General features: G+C 43.1%; 1 protein-coding gene across 9 annotated transcripts in view; it reads right to left on the reverse strand.

Annotated features, from left to right (window-relative positions):
* Positions 1–14,689, reverse strand: part of cacna1db (calcium channel, voltage-dependent, L type, alpha 1D subunit, b) — a 75,225-nt gene that overhangs the window by 57,071 nt on the left and 3,465 nt on the right. For all 9 annotated transcript variants that reach the window (XM_030365973.1, XM_030365892.1, XM_030365557.1 and 6 more), the window contains exon 3: positions 13,675–13,780. In XM_030365973.1, coding sequence (XP_030221833.1) covers positions 13,675–13,780 — 106 coding nt within the window. The remainder of the gene's footprint in view (positions 1–13,674; positions 13,781–14,689) is intronic.

The raw sequence follows: 14,689 nt of genomic DNA on the forward strand, positions 1-14,689 counted from the left end.
CAGTGAGCCACCTGCTAAATTTCTTGTTTACTAGACCCCTGGTAGATATTATGACCCCTGGGAGTCTAAACATAACCCATGGGAGTCTAAACATAACCCATGGGAGTCTAGAACTTTTGTACTGTAGCGACCCTGGGACAGTTAAATAGTTTGTGTGTTATGTGTTACATTATATTTCGTTGTCCGCTATGCCAGTTGTTCTATGTGCATGTATTGTAATGTTCTTCTTGTCAATCAGCGTGGGGGCGAATCATTAGGTCAGCTGGGGGAGGGCCTTGGAAGAACAGGAGGGTGGGGGCCTGCACGCGAGTGAGACCGTGTTGGGGGTTGCCGGGGTAACCGGGGTTTGTTTTGTGTCGGTTTTCTGCCGTTGGTTACAATGTTACGGGTTTCAGTGACCTGGTTTTGGTTTGGAAATAACGCTTAGTTTTGTACTCGCTTAGGGGGTGGGGCATTGGAGGAAGGCGGGATGATTTGAATGTGCTGTAATTTTCAAATGCAACAAAGGTGAGAGTCCCTTTAAGGTAAAAAATATTTTTTCTTCTTTCCATTCAAACATCCATTGTGGCCCAACAATAACTACTGTGCTGCCGCTCACACAGACATCACCCGTGTGACATCGAGAGAAGGACGTATCCTAAGCTGTCTGCGGTGACCAGGAGTCCCGGTTTCCGGTTGGTCTTTTGGTCCGCGCCGGGCGAACCGAGCCCGTCATCACACTTTGTCCTACGATGTGATGCTCGCGGAGATCACAGCTCACCGTCCTCGTGGTTACGCAACGCAGACCGAATGACATAAACCCTCTGCTGGCACTCCGCAGGAGGCCTGAGCAGCTGTATAAAGACTCTCTGACCCGCCGATCATGAGGACGACGTGGGGGATGTGTTGTGGTGGAGTCGGAGTGAGGACATGCTAGTGGTTTGGGGGGGGGGGGGGGGGGTTGATTCGCAGGGTTTTGAGATGTCTGCCGTGTACTGTCGCTTTGGAGTAAGGTGTCAGCAAAATGACATCAATAGTAATAAATACTAAATACTACTAGTTGTGGTTTCAGCTGGCAAGGTGATCAGGACAGTTAGACACTGAACAGCAAAGGTTTTAACATTGTGTTACAATCCTATCTATCCCCGAAGTCGAGCATCCTCGAATCCCAAGTCCTCCACCACTTTTCATAGTAATCGTTCGGAATGCGTTGTTTACAGTCGGGTTCCGTAGGCCGACGGATGGATCGGTGAGCAGAAAGGTATCGTAAATATAAAAAAACAACCACACGGTTCGGATAGCCGGTTGCCCTCAGAGTCTAACGACTAGAGCCAGACAGGAAGTGATGCAGCTTAATTTATTTAAGGAGGAGGGGGAGGGGATGGAGCTGCGTGAAAGTTCCTAATGCTGAGCTCTGGAAGATGGACAAGAACTTTGATTTGGTTGGGCAGGTGCCAAGCGTGTGCAGGGGCAGCTGAGTTCATCTAAAACACTCAAGACAAGTGTGTGCCTTTAAATGAGAGCCGTGGCTTAATGAGGTAGGGTCTGTACAGGGTTATGACCTCTGCACATATGTTCAGTAGCAACTTGGTTTATATATATGCAAGTAAGGCAGAAACTGTTCCTTCTGAAAAGGATAATTTAAGTGCTGACAGTTGAAGTGCTTTGCACATAATGACTAAATAGAAAAGCTTAAATAATGTGTGCTGACTTCATCTTCATCCTTTTTCCGCTTGACAGCCACAATATTCACAATGTGAGAACTAGTAATGCTTCAAATTGTTCAAACTGAAGTGTTGCAAGGAGGGAGGAAAAACTCATAATAGAGAATTTAATGTGACACTTACGACTCAATGGATGAAATAGAGTAGAGGTGGCTAGTGTGTGTGTGTGTGTGTGTGTGTGTGTGTGTGTGTGTGTGTGTGTGTGTGTGTGTGTGTGTGTGTGTGTGTGTGTGTGTGTGTGTGTGTGTGTGTGTGTGTGTGTGTGTGTGTGTGTGTGTGTGTGTGTATGTTGGAGGAGAGAGCTAGAGAGCTCAAATCAATCTGGGGGCAGGTTTGACCGTAACATAATGCATGACCTGGCTAATAGAGCAGCCGAACACACACACGCACACACACACACACACACACACACACACACACACACACACACACACACACACACACACACACACACACACACACACACACACACACACACACACACACACACACACACACACACACACAGATCTCGAGCTGACCAGAGCAGCATTACATTTAATAGCCTGTATGTGTGTGCGTGGTTGTGCGTGTGCGTGCGTGCCTGTGTGTGTGTGTATGTGTTTGTGTGTGTGTGAGCGCACACATGTGACGCGTGACATGTGTGTGTGGGCAGATGAATAAGCCAGCAGACCCAGATGAACAAGGCCAGAAGCGGACCACAGGGCTAATCAGTTCCTGCTAGCTCGTGTTACCATGGACCTAATGTGATTAATAAGAACCAGGATGGCCTGCGACGCGGAGCCAGTCACAGTACATCACAACAGCAAATCAGCGACCGGGGCTTCAATAGAGTCCTGACCGTTGTCCTGAATTTGATCCGAGAGGGAAGATAAAACCGTTTTCTAATTATATATAGAGCAGTATCGACATCTGTCCTCTCCTTTTCCGCTTTAAACATCGTCTTTATCAAACACATCAATATCCACATACAGATGAGGTATTTGCTTGACACAGCCTATCAGCACAATGTCCCATCCACGGACTGAACCATCTTTGAATCCCATAGCAGTCTAAGGCCCAATCCCATTTTTACCCCTTACCCCTTCCCCTTACCCCTTCAAAACAAGGGGGAGGAAGAAGGGGAAGGGGTAAGGGGTAAAAATTGGATTGGGCCTAAAACAGCGTCCACCATTGAGCAGGGGAACCCATACCTACCCCCCATGCGTGCTCCAGGATCAGGTTATCATACCAGCTACAGTCCATACCATCGCCAGGGTCAAGCGGGGCTCTTTAATCATGTGCAGTGTGTCTGTTTTAATCCACCAAGCATCCCAGATGGGTGGAGTCTGCTATACCAGTACATGGAGTACTCATTAAAAGAATATTGCTAGAAAGACTGTTTTAAAGATAACTCATTGCTAATGCCTACATATGTCTGTTTCCTAATATCGTCACAAATGACCAAGCTTACTGAACCAAACAATTTGTGTGGTAAATTGTACCATACAACATACTTCCATGAAACCTCAAAGCTTAAATAGGAGAGATGTAGAGAGAAAGCGAGAGAGGGCAAGCGAGGGAGAGCGAGATAGGGCAAGAGTGAGAGTGAGAGTGAGAGTGAGAGCGAGAGGGAGAGAGAGTGGGAGCGAGAGAGAAAGAGAGAGAGTGGGAGCGAGAGAGAAAGAGAGAGAGAGTGAGGGAGAGAGGGAGAACGAGAGCGGGAAAAAGAGAGAGAGACAGCGAGAGAGATCAGCATCATCCTATAATCGGACAACACAGAAAGATGAGATAAAAAACCTCTCCACCACTCTCCCTTTATAAACAGAACAAAAAATATGACTTAAACATTCATAAGAGATATGATTATGTGTGGGCCTTATATATTGAGGCATATTTTGTCAGTGATATTGTTTATAAAATACATATGCTGTGAGTAAATTCACTTTTTTTATATCTTATTATATTGAGTCAGGAAACAACGCTGAACAACGGCTGAAGTTAACTTGTTATCTGTTAATCCTACCAGATAAAAGCTCCACAAAAAGAGAGAAAGCAACAAATTAACATCTCCTCTGTTATGTTTGTCTTACTCAGTTAAGCAAGCAAGTGTGCCAGAAACAATAGGAAATAATAAACCAACAAAGGGTCTCCAATATCCAGAAATATACCACTAACTGCCTGCTGAAATCACGCAAGACATACTGTCGAATAGACCCACAGACACGTCAAGGATGATAATGAACAAGGGCCACTGGCTAATTGGTAAAACATGGACTATTGCTTCAGTATCCTTATCAGTGAAGCACAATTATGTTTGGGGGGAGGAGAGCGCTTTCAAGTGTATTTTCATTTTCATAATCCCGTTATGAAAGGAGTTGCTTCACTCGTGTGCATATAGAACGCAGAGAGAGGGAGACTGGAGAGGGTTAGGAGCGAGAGTTAAAAAGAGAGATAGTCCTTTTAAAGTAATTGGTTTCACTGCACTCCACAGCGCATTATTCAACATCACTTGTGTTATTAAAGTCCAAAAAGTATTCCCTTGGATAACATCAAATGATTAAACTCCAACTCTCAACTTTACAACAACAGTTAGGCTTCAAGCACGCTCTGACACCTGCGTCACCTAATGAAGAGGAATGTAATTAACTTTCTAGTTTTATTTTGTTACCGTCTGTGCTTCCCATGATGTAAGAGAGTGTGGTAGTCATGAGATAAATATCGCTATCTCAGCCCAGCAGCTTACATACTGGCTTGTGGAGCAACTTCTTTAAGATCTCTCTCTCTCAATCTCTCTGCACATTCTATTTTCTATTTGGCCAGCTTAAGTCAACTCAATTGTTTCGGGATTTTGGCCTTTTCAGGGTTCCAACACACTTTTGTAATCATTGGTGTTCGTTTTTTGTTTCTGTGGCATTACACTCTACCCTATACTTTTTATTTTTCTTAAAATAGTTTGTTGGTCCCTTGGGTCAACAATTCTAAGCTGTTAAATTAAATAAATGTTGCAAGCAAATGCATTTTCATGAAAGTTGATATTTAGTTAAGGCTAAATCGACTCGATACATAGCTAAATAGAGTTTGACGTTATGATATTGCTATGGACGGCTTGCTCATCCTTTGAATCTCTGTTGTCTGCCTTAGTCCTAGCGGTCGTTCGGTTCTTCCATCAAATAAATATTTAGTCAGTTGCTGTTGATGTTTCACGCCTGGACACGAGAGGTTCATTAGCGGTTCGACCGCTACGCTAATATTAGCCTCTCTCAAGTCGTTTTTTCTAGTCAACCTTACCAATGAATCCCATTGGATTAAGGCTAAAGTCTTTTTTAGATTCACAATCCATCACAACAACAGGTAAGCATGGCTGCAGAGCCACAGTCAAAACATCCACTGTTGTTTCTGGCTGCTCTCCCATCTGTTATTCGCTTACCCAGGGGCGGATTGGACGCTAACAGCATCCCATTGGCCTGAAGCACGCAAGGCCACACACACACACACACACACACACACACACACACACACACACACACACACACACACACACACACACACACACACACACACACACACACACACAGACACACACACACACGCGTGCGGCAGAGACACATACATACACACACACACGCAAACGCAGATGCAATCCGGCACGCACAAAGCAGACACACTTGCAGTAAAATGGGTACACAGAACTACACAAAACATAAAAGGGCACACACTCACACACTGACACACCCACACAGGCACACACACACACACACACACACACACACACTGCTACCGTTGAAAGATACTCCCAGCTAAGTAAGTCAATTATGGGTTCAATACGTTCAAACCTCTTACTAGCAGATGGGCTACGGGGAAATGTCCTTCAAAACAGATAATGCCCTCACATAATCAAAAAAGGTAAAAATTAACATGGTTCTTATTTAATTAAGTCATTCCTTATTAGTATTATATAAGAAAAAGAAGTCTTAAAAATGTGGCTTTACTTTACCGCCGTCAATCCCAAGAAAAATGTATCCGGTAATAATTACTATTACTGTGAAATCATATTCAGCACAGCATTAGTTTTGATATCTTATCTATAATCAATCCTCCTCCTCTTCCCTCCTCAAATGTCTCATTACATTGCTATAGCAACACATTGATATGTTGACTCAATCCATTATTTGTTTTTTTAAGCACATTTTAAGTACATAAAGATTGGTTGATGCAACATCATGTACTTGTTGAACCAATTTGACAGAACAATCACAAAAAGCAATCACAATGCCATTAAATATGTTGAACACTTTTGACTTTGTTCAGAAGAACAATGAGAAAAGACAAGAAAATAGATAAGCCACCTACGTCTTTAAATCGTAACATTTCTAAATATATATTTTTGAATAATCGATTCGTTTTTTTGGTTGACACTTTTTTTTCTTTAATGTGTTTTTTTCTACTCGTCTTAATATTCACTCAAGTCTTCACTCTTTCACTCATTTGTCCACTTCCTCCTCTTTCTCCTCGCTCATTTATATTTCCCTTTCATCACATGATTCTATTTCCTGTCTCTCCGCCCCACACTCTTTCATCCTTTTCTCCTCTCCTCCCCCCTCTCATCATCATCATCAGCATCATCAGCATCATCATCATCATCATCATCATCACCATCCTCCCACCATTATCCCCTCCCTCTTTTCCCGTTCTGTCCTCAAGTCTTTCCTAAAGTCCACTCCTCTACCCTCTCCATTATATCCATCTCTCTGCCTTTCTTTCACCCTCTGCGCTCTTTCTCTCTCCTCTCCACCTCTCATCTCATCCTCTCTACCTTTTTTTTCCCTCTGCTCTCCTCTCCTCTCCTTCCCTCCCTCCCTCATCTTCCCTCCATACTCCACAAGTCTCCATGGTCACTGTTGTCACGGCAGCAGCAGCAAGCAGCTCTGTATGTAAAACCAGGAGCGGCACAATGAATGTGAACACGTAGCAGAGTGAGATTCGCACATGCACGCCCACACACATGTACACACACACACACACACACACACATGCACGCCCCCACAGGCGCAGAGACAGGCACACGCACGTCCAGAATATCTGCTCATGACACAAATGAAATGAGAATAATGAAAACATCAAACAATTAGAAAGGCAAACACACACCAACACACACAGTCACAGATAATTATATTATTTGCCGGCCATTCCATTCATTACTTGTTGATGAAATTGCCTGGAATTAACCAAGATATTTGAGGATGTTGCATCTTGTTATCCTAAATCTACCTTCACACACTAATGTACTTAGGATCACATAAACACCCTACTTGTATAGAATGCTGCTGTATCTTGTTGTGATTCAGGCACATTTTTCACACAACTACCCGGTAGGAAACGGCCACCATTGTCATGAGTCCAAACTGTGTGAGGCGGTTCAAAGTGCACATGAACCAAGCTTGTTCAAAGACCCGTTTCCAAAGGGCTGTAACATCGGCCAACTTTGAAATGGGATAATTAGCTTATGATGAGAAATGCAAATTAAAGCAATCAGATCAACCCATTCTACGAATGGAGGTCTTTTAGTTAATTGGATGATTCAGTTGAATTAAGAATTGTTATTAGAGTTGCAAGTAAATAACTTAATCTTACTGAAAAACTTCAGGGGACCCTGAAGCCCTCTGGTGCCTAATTATGAAAAATGATAAGCGATCAGTGTAGTGAGTTAGTATGTATGTAGCGCTTTGGAGCTGGGGAACAACAAAGGGCCTTCTCTTCCCATGGCTTTAGTCTGCCATAGGCCTTTAGATGCATCAACAAGGACCCTGCATTCTGCACACAGAGGTGGAAGGTGTGAAACTATATGTTTCTCTATGTGCTAAGTATATGCTTTTAAATGTGTGTGTGTGTGTGTGTGTGTGTGTGTGTGTGTGTGTGTGTGTGTGTGTGTGTGTGTGTGTGTGTGTGTGTGTGTGTGTGTGTGTGTGTGTGTGTGTGTGTGTGTGTGTGTGTGTGTTAGAAAAAGTTAGAAAAAATACACAATTTGTCCAAAAGACCTCTTTTGACCCAATGTTGAGCCTGAGTCATATCACGCAGAGTGCACATGGTACAGACCTAGAGCTGCCTTCAGCAGAGGGAAGAGATAATCTATTCAGCTCAGGATCGTTTAAGGGATCTTTCAGGGGAAAGGGTACAAAGAGCTCCGGGAAATATGACAGATATAAAACTACAGTGTTCAGAGAAAGAGCCTTAAAGGACAAATCCGGTGTAAAATGGATCTGGGATATGTTTAAGATGATAACGAGTTGGAATGTTCATTTGGGAGCAAAAAAGCGCGGATAGACACATTCTTAAGTTGGCTGTTTTTAGCAGATTCTACCAAAACACTTTAAACTTGGAACGATGGGGGCATTTGTTATGGTAAAAACTAAATCGCTATTTTAAAACACTTTAAAGGGTAGAAGTAGCCCGACACTTATAGTAGTATAATAAGGGTCTTAACATATAAAACGAGGCATGTGTGTATAAAATGTCCTTTTTAATAAACAATCTGTACACTGACAAAGTTATCAATGCCTCGTTTTATATGTTAAGACCCTTATAAACATATCCCAAATCCATTTTACACCGGATTTCTCCTTTAAGGTTGTGCATAGGTCCCCACAGGCACCATACACATGAGCACATCTCGGTCACCTAGGTCAGAGGTCATGGCCTTTAGCCAGTGGCCCGTGTGTGTGTGTGTTTATGTGTGTGTGTGTGTGTGTGTGTGTGTGTGTGTGTGTGTGTGTGTGTGTGTGTGTGTGTGTGTGTGTGTGTGTGTGTGTGTGTGTGTGTGTGTGTGTGTGTGTGTGTGTGTGTGTGACTAAGGCAAACACAGAAGCCCAACATAACAGCATAAGGAGATTGAGCATGTAGCCTCTGTTGACTTTTACAAGGACATCCGATGCATTTACGCACGACTCAGCACAGTGCACATCATCTCCCCATATGGATATGGGTACACAAACACACACACACAAACACAAAGTCAGGCACACACTAACACACTCACGAGTGTACTAGAAGGACACGTGGACAGTACATGAGGACAGGGTGTGAAACATCATGACAAATTCAACCTGTAACAACAGAACATTAACTGCCGTTCACTCTATCCATCAATACATCCCCCCCCCTCTCTCTCTCTCTCTCTCTCTCTCTCTCTCTCTCTCTCTCTCTCTCTCTCTCTCTCTCTCTCTCTCTCTCTCTCTCTCCCCCCCCCCTCCCTCTCTACTTTTCTCCCTATCCCTCTGTCTCTCTATCTCTCTCTCAGCCAACACTCCATCTGTTCTTAAATCAGTCATTCTTACTCTGTCTAGCAAGTTCTGCCTGCAAACAAAAGGAGTTTGTTGCACACAGACAACAATGCAAAAAAATATTCACGTCGAAGGAAATCATGACTGTAATATACCAAATCAATAAATTACAAATGCTTACATGAATAAAACTCACAGTTCAATACTTTGAACATCGTTTACAATGATGCAACCGCTTTAGGTCATGACTAGTGCCTTATATGTTGCTCTGATCATGGTTATGAAAAATATGCACCTGCTTGTGTAAGGATCAGCTAGGGGTGAGAGTTCAGAAGGTCGAACTGCTACCTGCTCTACCCCCTGAGTGTTTGTGTGTGCGTGTGCGTGCGTGCGTGCGTGCGTGCGTGCGTGCGTGCGTGCGTGTGTGCGTGCGTGCGTGCGTGTGTGTGTGTGTGTGTAATAGTATTAGCTGAAGGGCTTGGAACCGACTAATTCAACAACCAGTCACACGCTGATTACAAACACAATCAGTTCATTATCTCTCTCTCTCTCTCTCTCTCTCTCTCTCTCTCTCTCTCTCTCTCTCTCTCTCTCTCTCTCTCGCTCTCGCTCTCTCTCTCTCTCTCTCTCTCTCTCTCTCTCTCTCTCTCTCTCTCTCTCTTTCTCCCTCTCCCTCTCCCTCTCCCTCTCTCTCTCTCTGATACACACCCAGTGGGCCACGCCCCCCTCACATGCTGGCTGCAGCTCAGCATGTCTCATTTCCTCTCTGCCCTAAACCCTTAATCCCTGCCGGAGCAGCCATAGGCCCAACCTGACTCCCTTTTCTGACAATCATAAACACACATGGATACACACACACACGCACATACAAGGACAAACACACACACACACACACACACACACACACACACACACACACACACACACACACACACACACACACACACACACACACACACACACACACACACACCTATCCAGAAGCGGTTATGATGTTTCAGCCGTTAGTTGTAACCGAACATTCAATACCACAAACATACCACAAACATACCGCACAGATTCAACGTTCCTCAGTCCGACATGAACATTAGATATAATATAGATACATAGATACAAATATATTGAGATATGTACTGTGTACAGACACTTTGTAGTATAGGCTACAGCCCTGTTTGTTGTCACAATGCTCTGAAGATCCAGTGTGCAGAGAGTTGTGGCAACTAGTGGTGAGGGTGCAGACTGTCTGTTTCTCAACACACATTCCGCAGATTTGCATAGTGGTAAACTACATTCATAGACATAAAGACACACAGTAGACAGTATGACTATGCTATATATAAAAAAAACTGCCCATGCGTACTCTCTAGAGCCGTTTGTCCATTCTGGGCTACTGTAGAAACGTGGCGGCCTCCATGGAAGAGGAACCGCTCCCTTTGTAGATCTAAAGGGACCCATGCGAAGGTAACTTAAACACAACAGTTCTTTTTTACGTGGGATGATACACTATTTTAACCATTGAATATTATATTCCATGTCTGCAAAGTCTGTTGGGCTGGAGGCTAGATGCCACTAAATATGACACTGCCCCTTTAATTGAGAGCCTCAGCTGTCGGTAGGTAAATGTGCTTAAGCGGTACACATCCAAACAAAGAGCGTAATCTTTGAGGACAACACTGCAGACTATTATCTAAGAGATAAGCGCTAGCACGACCACAAGCAGGAGAATCTAGTCTTTGGCTTTTAGGCCAAGACAGGAGCCTTGCCTTCTTAATCTGTATGTAGAAGATAGGTTACCAATCGGTCAAGTAAAACGATAAATAGTTCAACAAAAAACATCAATGTAACTTAACTGTTTGATGAGGACAGAATCCTCTTCTAATGTTTACCTCGGAAACTATGATGCATAACATAATCATCTGCTCTACATCTATTCAACATTACATATCCAATTGTTTTGTGGACTCCTTCTGCAAGGAAAGCAACAGTAGCACAATTCAATCCATCCTTTTGGGACCCAACCATGTATTTATGTAGGTTATTTTTCATTTTCATTGATTCTTATTAAGCCTTGAAATAATATATTGGCCACTTTTACAGATGCAACTTTAACCAAATACGGTACTATTAACGGTTATACAACCAGATGGTTGCTTGGTTGTTAAAAGCCAGACATTTGCTATTAAATCCTTGTTTGGTTTATTCAACGTCTTGCATGTAGCCCTAAATCTGCAATCTGCTGTTTTGACCAGCTGCCATGGTGTCGACCTCTGCTCACCCAGCATGATGGATGTTGTGATGGTGTGGCTGCAGGTGGTCTATATAGAGCAGGGGGGGGGGGGGGGACAGGTCCTTAATGCCACGGTTGCTGCCGCGGTAATTGTCGAGACATCAACCAAGACAGCTGAAGCCTGTTATGAAAACAAATCCAGCCCTTAACATCACTGACCAAGGGCATAAGAGATCACCTTGGTGATTGCATGTATTTTGTAAAAACAGAAAGTGGTAGACGCAAACTGGACTGATAGATGAGACTGATACAAATGATCAAGACGTTATAATGTCTGTCGGTGGCGAAACGTTGACTGAACTCACTCATGGGGGGTTGGCTCAGATTTGCATCACATGCAAGGACCATCCAGAGCAAAAACTCATTGGTCCGGATATCAATGTTCATCATTATAATGTGGTCGCCATGGCTACAGCTTGGTAATGGCAATCTCATGATTTAATTAACCCTTTTTGGACAGTATACTTCTCATTGTATTCGCATATATAGTATATGAGAATGCAAGTCAAATCGCTTTATTAATAAATTGCCCTGTATAAAACATAGGGCTAATCTGGATAAGATCCAACCCTACACCCTTTCCCAGCAGACAGCATGTTATATACACTGTGTGCCAGGGTAGGCTAGCTGAGGGCAGGAAGTGTGTTGCTGGGTGTTGCTGAGGATAGACTTGAGTTACAAGGCACATACGTCTTAGCTTCCATTCAGATTTATGCCACTCTGTTCCGTTGTGGGATTTGGTATTGCCTGATCAGCACTGGTGGTGCAGAGAGCAGTCAAAGGGCCAGTCATAAGTCTCCTAAGTTACCCGCCCGGCTTTATAGGATATTAATCATCTTCTCTCTGAGAGGTAGCAGCTTAGAGGAGCGAAAGGGAGCAGGAAGGGGGAGGGGGAGTAAGATAAACAGAGAAGAAGAAGAAGAAGAAGAAGAAGAAGAAGAAGAAGAAGAAGAAGAAGAAGAAGAAGAAGAAGAAGAAGAAGAAGAAGAAGAAGAAGAAGAAGAAGAAGAAGAAGAAGAAGAAGAAGAAGAGATGAAGACAGCACAAGAATAAAGAGATGGAAACTGATATATGAGTTTGGTGAGATTTTATCTTTGATTTCGCAACGTAACCATCCAACTCCTGTAGACGTAATTATATTTGGGTTGCAAGTTCAGGGCTTTACCCGCTATGCTCTCTCTCTCTCTCTCTCTCTCTCTCTCTCTCTCTATATATATATGTATATATATATATATATATATATATACATAAAATATCCCACCTGTGCCTGCCAGAACATGCACAAATCGATGCCATTTCATGTCCCACTCCAGTGACTTAACACGATAACCAGCCTCTTGTGAAGATAAGGGAGATTCTTCAAACAAAAACTCCCTGCACAGATTTCTCCATGAGCCCATAACCCTGTATACAGTGTATTTTTGTATCAATGTTATTTCAAAACAAAACTCAAAAAATGTAGGAGAAGACCATATAATGGACATACAAACCACTAATACGCTTGTATAGTCACTCCACAAAGGAGACGAGAGAAGTATGGTTGTTTATTCATATCCAGAAAGCAGATAAATGTTCCATTTAGATTTTAACATACATCATAAATTGTAGTGTGTCTACCATTTCTTTACAGGTAAGAATCATCCTGTTAGTATAAACGCACACAAAGGAAATATATCATCCACTATCGCTGGCTCATCCCAGTGATGGCTCCACTGAACACACACACACACACACACACACACACACACACACACACACACACACACACACACACACACACACACACACACACACACACACACACACACACACACACACACACACACACACACACAAACATACAAACGCGTTGCATGAATAATCCCCATCTGTTGAGGGTGCATGCTTTGTGAGTTTGTGTTTCTGGTTATTGCTCTCGCTCAAACATATAGAAGCACTCCTTGTTCTGCAGACAAACACAGAGACACACACAAAGACACACACGCACACTGACTGATCAACTCCCCCCCCCAAACAAGCTACCTGCAGCCACACCATCACAATCAATTTTTGAAACCTCTTAGACCGATTTTCATTAAATCTGAATTTTTGGACTGATCTAAAAGTAAAGTTTTTAGCCGTTATTAGCAAATTAACTAATAAAGGGTGACCAATCATGTCTCGTCTCACCGTGACTCAACAAACAGCCCAAAAAATAATAGTGACTTGCTCCCCCTCAAAATGGCGACGTTTGAATGTCTGATCCCAGTCCGACAGCCCATGCGAACAATCATAGGCAGTTGAGTAGGAATCAAAGACGTCAATTTCAGTTTTGTATATTGGGGTCTTAAGCCCAGTGCTAAACTTAATTAACCCTAGCCCTGAAGCGGGGCCTGTACATTCCCCCTCCCACACAGCAACTCAGCAGTATCCCAGGGCTACTCACCAGTTCCTGGTTGGTAGAGTTGGAGTCATCTCCGGGGAAGGGGATGTATATGGCTAAGGCCACACAGTTGGCAAATATGGACAGTAATATAAAGATATCAAACGGTCTGCAGAGGGGAAAACTGTTAAGGAAGCCAGCGATCAACCAAGCACAAACAAAACATTTATGAAACATTTATGAAGTAAGGACATACTGCTCTTGAAGTTCAGAGCTCGTACTTGAAAAGTGTTATTTGAGAAGTATAGACCTACCATCAACATAATATATTCTCTATTTTTGTGAGAGGCATAAGCTGCGGCTTTAACAATATTGAATGATGAAACAGGGATGTTAAAGATACTAGGACGCCAATAAAAGAGCTTTCCACGTGAATTAACCACGCACGTCGTCGAATACAGACGGCTGTCTGAAAAAAAATAAAATTTTCTTTGTATGTTTTTCATACATAATTGGTCTTCTTCTTAAGTGAGGCATACATCAGGTGGCATCCCGGTGGGTCCTTTGATCGCCTTTCTTTCCTCAGTGCTAGAAAGGTAAACGTTACGTTTTTTGTTGACTGTAGATATGCAGCATACAAAGCTGTTGCTAATGAGACATTGTGTAGTTGGAATCTTTTCATGTCTAGACATTTCCATCATATTCGTCTGGGCGGTAATTCGTTGTTGTAAGCCCCCCAATTGATTATTTTATTTGGTTTGGTAAAATGATTTGGATCAAAAGCTCATATTCATTTTGGTGTTTCTGAACTTGAGTACAATCCTCTTACGTCCTCAACAGGGACATCCCATGTAAGAACATGCTAACCTAATGGATGTTGATCATTGTTTTGAGGACACAGCAGAGCAGGCCTGGGACTTACCGAGTATCAAATGAACGATTATCGCCACATGGAAACATTCAGCCGTTCATCTTCTTCACTCGGCCATCATAGCCGAGTCGGTCGGAATCATTGATCTGTTCCATCCAACAATCCATCCGTTCCTCCATCACCCCACTAATCTGTCCATAAATCTGT

The sequence above is a fragment of the Gadus morhua genome, chromosome 1 (genome assembly GCF_902167405.1).
Source record: "Gadus morhua chromosome 1, gadMor3.0, whole genome shotgun sequence".
Lineage (NCBI taxonomy): Eukaryota > Metazoa > Chordata > Actinopteri > Gadiformes > Gadidae > Gadus > Gadus morhua.